Below are 6,263 nucleotides of genomic sequence, written 5' to 3'. Positions count from 1 at the left end.
AGTGCAGCATCACTATTGTGATGGCTGGTGGGTTGGCGTTTGCTAAACCCCTAAACCACTAAACCACTAAACCACTAAACCACCAAGCCACTAAACCGCTAACGCGGTGTAAACTTTTAATCATCAATTAATTAATTCGTATCAATTAATTCATCATTTCTGTAAAGGGGGAGAGGATGGAGAGCACCTGACCGTGTGCCCTTGGTAAATCGGGGAGTCCATTACGATACCCACAATTGAAGAACTCAAGGTATATATTTGTTTCAGAAAGCACTATGCTCTCCTTGTGGTACAATTCTTTCTGGAAAAAATACTTTGTGCTAAACGCATGCGCAGATCAGTCTTCATCACGAACATTGCGTTTTTCTTCTGCAGAAGGATTCGTGTAGGCTCCGTGGTTCCAAGTTCAAACCACAAATTAATTGAATTAGACAGTAAGGCGTCATAGCAGATCATGTGAAATATTTCTTGATATGGCAATGCTGTTTTCTTAGAAAAGGTGATCTAGCATCTCATAATTAATTGATAACCTGATAACATCTGTGTTATAATCAATGTCGCCTTCTTTGCAGAAAATAAATCACGTTACCATAAACATCATGTTACATCCGTTTGGGACAAAAACAAAAGTATGTTACATGTTTTTGACAAAAACAAAAGTATCTCGTTTGCTGTTTCAATAACAAACTGAAATTCAAGCTATCGAAAATTAAAATAACAGTGACGTGTTTAGAAATTTTGTATTAAAGCCTAACGTGGTGTGCTTTTCAATGCGGTTGAATTCCTGTAGAATCCGTGGCGTTAATTTAATTAGACTTAAAAGGCATCACAGCGATCTGCGAGAAAAAAACAACAATATCATGTTACATCCGTCACTTCCTTTCCTTTTATTTGTTCTCCATCGGTTGAACTAACCTCCGTTTTATTTTGTAAAACCTCTGCCGCTTTAGTGTTTGAACATGCTTTCGTGACGGTTCCGACATTTCTTGAAAGAAATCTTCACACTACGTGCTTCTCGGCTTCATGCTTGAGTGAGCGTGTGACGTGTTCACAGCGCTTTCGTAAATCGTAATTAGGTATGTAAAAACTTGCACCGGGATTTTCGGCGTGAACACCTGATAACCAGGAAACAAATATCCTAGCTGTACTGCGTTTTAAAAACCCTTTCGAAAAAGATGTTTTTTTGATTAGATTTGTTCTTTAGTTTTGAGAATCGTCTTTCGTGCAGTTTAAACCGTAACTTAATTAAATTAAACAAATGTCATCGATGTCGCCGTAAAACAAACAAAAAACAAGAGTTTTATGTTACGGCATTTTCAAGGAAAACAAAAGTATTTTGTTACAAACGAACGAAAGTGTCGTGTAACGTTTGCAAAGATTAACGTAAGGAACACCTAGGAAAGAATACAAGTAGCCTGTGAACAGTTTTTCCGAAAGTAAAGTAAAGCAAATAAACACGAACATATATAAAACATCATACTTTCAATTGTTCCATATTGCATTCTGCACTTACCAACTCATCGAGATTTTTTCTTTACTTTTTTGCTTGTGTACAAGCAAGAAAAGGGAGAATAGTGGACAAGTTGTTCTATCTCAGTCGAACCACATTCTTGTATACTCTCAAGGGACTGATTTAATTTCTCAAGGGAATATTTTTTTTTCTGACCCACGCCATACAGGGTTAAGCGCCCGTTGGTTTTCTGTGTCTAAACACGACGCTACTTTTTGCCGGTGCTCAGGTACCAGTACTCGTGCACTAAGTGTGAACACGGCCTTATTACTTTTAATAGGCGTGTACTGCACGTCACGTGTGCTTGAAAACAGCTTTCATCGACCGAATAGTTTTTTTTTCTCATCGGAATTATCCTATAATTTTTTTTTCAAAATTGTTAATATTTCTTCAAGTTGACACTAATCACTGCACATTTCGGCAGAAATTCTCCTCTGTGCCTTCCCCTTATGCGGAATTTGGCAAATAGTTTGTAATGTATGAATGTGATACTCGAATGAAAATTTTAAAAGGATAACGAAAACTAAATAAATACAGATAAATAGCTTGGAAGTGATGCGTTAGACTGTTCACATCTCTTTCTCTCTCGTATTTTTCTGTGATCGAACGTTGAACGCGGGTAAAGCCTTGCAAAGGAGCTGGACGCCAACGCAAAACGGGAGGCGCGAGGGGGTGGGGGCTTCGCTCGACCCCTTTCCCCACCCCTCGTACCTCGCACGCACGCTCTGTTCGCTCGCTTTTTCTCTCACGTTCTTTTGTTGAAAAATAAAGTGGCTGTATACGGGTTAGCGATGCGTGACAACTCAGAACTCCCTCTGCGTGACAACTCGCGCAACACTTTTGGAGAAATGTAGTGTGACAACTTTCATAACGGCTGGACTGTACAACAAGTGCTTTAGATCTGGTAAGTTGACTTTGTATGTAGAAAACATAAGGAATTAACAGTTATAACGCTAACAAAGACAGGGCAACAACATTGTTGAAACTTTATCTGTAAACTTTTATTTACAACTCTTTGCTTAACCATATACTATACAACATTTCCCAGAAAAAGTCAACTTTAACTTGTCACACTTCCTTCGAGCAACATACACTTAAACCATTTTAATTAAAATTTATACCAAAATATAAAATAAACCCCACGTAACCACATGCAAAATTGAAAGTCACTTTCAGTGCATGGAAGCTCGTACTTTGTTTGTGTTCCCACTGGCAGCCACTTCTGTGCTGTAATTTGCCTTTGCGTTTACATGTGGCCTGGTGCAAAACCTTTTCATGTTAGGTTTACTCGGATGTTCATTATCTGCACACCTATCACTCATTTCCAGTATAAATGGCCACAGCTTTAAACAGAGGCAAAAGCCAATTCAGAAATGACCATGAATTTAGGTTCCCAGGGCTATTGGCAGGATCTTGCATGGGTGGGTGCGAGTGCCAGGGGGGTGAGCGTTTCGAATGGTCCAGGGAAAATTTTTGGAGAATCAAGTTATTTTAGTCCACATTTCCTGCATTCTGAGAGTTGTTTTAACTCTCACTCCCCGATAAGGCAGTCCTTTGTGGCCCGTGGGTGAGTGCAGACATACCCATTGCACCCCCATTGCATGTAATAAAATCTGCACCTCATACATATAACACTAATCACATCACTACAAAAATACTATGGTCTATAAACATACCCAGTTGTACTATGAGAACTGGGCCCAAAGTAACAATTAAATTTGAAAATTAATTTGAGGTACTATAGATTCTATTTTATGATTCTTCAACATTATGTACATGAAATTATGTCTACATTTTACAATAATATTTACTAAACTAAATCATATTTACATAGCTTTACATTATACCAAAATAGATCTTGCATTAATAATTGAGAGGAATGAATGGCACTATACCTTTTTGTTTTTTGTAAGTTCTTGTGGGACATTATAAATAGTAAAAATAGAAATGTTAAAGTCACCAGTGCAAATATGAAGCAGCCTAACAACTGCAAAAGCAGCCCTGAAATAATCTGAGACTCCAAATGTATTTCTGGGTTTCCAATGCAACTGCTCACTGCTTCACAAACAATAATCGTATGATGACTTATAACAGAACCAAACTATGAGTTGGAAAAAACACTGGTTGCTTTTTGACTGAGTAGAATGACTGTGCAGCACAGGGCTGTAGGCAGAATCTTGCATGGGTGGGTGCAAGCGCCAGAGGCATGAGCATCGTGGGGGATCTGGGTGTATTCTCCCCCGGGAAAATTTTGAACATTTCCTGCATTCTGAGAGTCATTTCACAGTCTCCCCAATTAGGCGGACCTTTGTGGCTTTTCCCTTGCCTACAGCCCCGCAGCATATCTCGGGGCCTTGAAGTCACTGAGCCAAGTCTGTTTGTCATAACTCAAGGCACAAATTTGTCCATGTAGCCTTCCTATTCAGTTGAAGTAAAGTAAGTGTTATTACACTACCCTTTCTTTACCTAGTTAAAAAATTAAAGAAAAACTTAGTTGATAAATATAAATGTGGAAAACATGTTGAAGTGAAATTGAAAGCTGCATAGCTGTCACCAAACAAGCTTGTGAAGCATGGTAGTACACGTCTTCTCATAGGTTGAACATTTGATAAAATTGACTTTAACCTACATACATAAATGACAAACCCATCAGATATGCTCATCAGATAACCATTATTTCATGAGGATATCATGCAACAGTTTGTGAATTTATATATTACTTTTCATATGAAAGGACCTTTTATGAAGTCACATAATATTTCGGAGAAAGGAGATACCAATGTACAGAGAAGTACCGGTAGGCAGTTAAATGTTTTTCACTTTGTTGGAGCAGTGACACTTTTTATTTGGGCTGCAACCTCCTTTTGCATGGCTAGTGTCTGAGTAAATTTCTGTTCCATTAAATTAATTGAGGCAATTGCTTGGAAAAGAGATCCCACAGGAAGGTCATCTGGTAACTTAGAAAGAAACTGCCCAAGATGAATAAAATCCATATCCAACAAGTCATCCTGGTAAAACTTCAATATTCCTGTGATGAAAAAAATAATATTTTGATTCAGAATACACAGAAAAATGTTTACTGGGGAAGGGGGCACAGTGGTGGGAAAGGTTAATAGGCATGCAATGCATCCAGAGGATGCAATGTGTACAAGGGGCGCAGTGTATGCAGAGGGAGCAGCTGCACCTCCTTTGCCTAATTAACTTCATCAAAATTGAAAATGCACAACACTCTCTTTACATGTACATTTGTAGAACAAGTATGATGGGTTAAAAAATGCGACTTCAATCTGACATCAGTCTATCTATGGAGCACTCTCGATTCAGATTCCCAAAGTTAAAATTTGCCTTTGGTCAAGGAAAACTACATGTAGTTTGATCATAGTTCATAAGGTTCTTTTCTTGCAGCATTGCTTAGAACTGTGGTATGCAGCTATCTTGCAAGTGTATGCAGAAGTTCACTAAGAAACTCACCTAGTGCAGCCCTGAATAAAAATGCTTCTCCATCTCTACAGAACACATCCCACACTCTTGAGGCTACATCTAGTGGTAACGACTTGCTAAACAATGTGAATGTCCTGCAGCAATAATAACACAGTGTAAGTTTCACTGTGATTAGTGCACATAAATGTATCAGACATTGTTCTTTACAGTCACAATGAGACTGTTTCATCAAAATACCATTAAAACATGGTGTTACATTTTATAAATGGGTACCAGCAACTTGGTGGGCTGCAATGGACTAACAACCCATCTCATTCCATCTCCTAGTCACTAAATGCTACAGAAACCTGGATAAGCTTTGGTCTGATTGGGCTCTAGGCCTGAATGCAGACTTAACCACTTTACCTTAAGTACTGTATGTACATTATTCAGGATCTTTCTAGGAAAAATCAAAGGACATAAAATTTATGTTCTTACCAGTCAATCAGATACATATCTGGTGTGAAGTTTTCTTCAATAAAATGTGCATGAAGTGAAGGAATGAACTCTTCTAGAAACATCTCAAAGGCTGCAAAATAAGCGATCATCTAGAAAAAAAGAAGTATCATTTCAGTAAGTCAAAAAACGTTGCACTGTTGTGTAATTTACACACAATTTCACGAAACATAACACTGCTCAACCTGGTTATCAGAGGGGTTTATAAAGAAATGTACATGCCTATACTTTACATGTACAGTACCGCTCAAAAAATAACTTGATAGTCTCAACTCAACCCTCAAAAATCGATTCTTGCGTCTCAAAGTTTGAGTGACTCAAACTTTGAGATGCAAGGATTGAGTTTCGAGTTTTAAAGAATCGAATTTTGAGGATCTAGAAACAAGGTAATCTCAAATATGCAGACTCGAAAAGCTTTTAAGGGCCCACTGACGGATTTCTCGGGCGTTGCTAAGGTGCTAAAAGAGCGCGCGCTGTATTGCGTGTACGGGTTACTCACGCTATCTGTACGCGCCAGATATGCAAAAAAAATTTCCTTTCGAGCACTTCTTCAAACTCGCCAAATAAGATGAAACAATAAGAACTACCAAAAAACTTCTTGACTAATAGTTGACTTCACATCTGAGAATCAGTCAGATTAAATTGAACCAGGAAAAGCACTTTTTTTACACATGCAAATAATCTCAAAAGCGTACGCGTACAACTAGCGCGCGCACTGTTCTCTTGTCAGATGAATTACGCATGCGTTAACAAAATGATTTCCGGTTTGCAGAAAAAATGTAAATACTTGGCGGTCTTTAATTTGATTCACCTTTTT

The 6,263-nt window shown here is 38.2% G+C and overlaps 1 protein-coding gene across 1 annotated transcript; it reads right to left on the bottom strand.

Annotated features, from left to right (window-relative positions):
• Nucleotides 1-2,864: 2,864 nt before the first annotated feature.
• LOC144639625 (TBC1 domain family member 14-like) lies at nt 2,865-5,533 on the bottom strand. Its single transcript, XM_078498916.1, has 3 exons — nt 5,429-5,533; nt 4,982-5,085; nt 2,865-4,538 (listed from the first exon to the last, which is right to left on the bottom strand). The coding sequence occupies exons 1-3, from the start codon at nt 5,509-5,511 to the stop codon at nt 4,327-4,329; spliced, it is 399 nt and encodes a 132-aa protein (XP_078355042.1). The 5' UTR covers nt 5,512-5,533; the 3' UTR covers nt 2,865-4,326.
• Nucleotides 5,534-6,263: the final 730 nt, after the last annotated feature.

Source organism: Oculina patagonica, unplaced genomic scaffold, assembly GCF_052425735.1.
Source record: "Oculina patagonica isolate OP01 unplaced genomic scaffold, crgOcupat unplaced1128, whole genome shotgun sequence".
NCBI classification, from domain to species: Eukaryota; Metazoa; Cnidaria; class Anthozoa; order Scleractinia; family Oculinidae; genus Oculina; species Oculina patagonica.
This window is presented reverse-complemented; position numbering and strand designations above follow the sequence as displayed.

Bases quoted from the DNA above. Each gene is read 5' to 3' on its own strand.
- LOC144639625 (XM_078498916.1), bottom strand. From the start codon at position 5,511: ATGTTTCTAGAAGAGTTCATTCCTTCACTTCATGCACATTTTATTGAA. The intron at 5,086-5,428 runs GTAAGAACATAA...TTATTGCTGCAG, and splicing joins GATATGTATCTGATTGACTG to GACATTCACATTGTTTAGCA. The intron at 4,539-4,981 runs GTGAGTTTCTTA...TTTTCATCACAG, and splicing joins TTTATTCAGGGCTGCACTAG to GAATATTGAAGTTTTACCAG.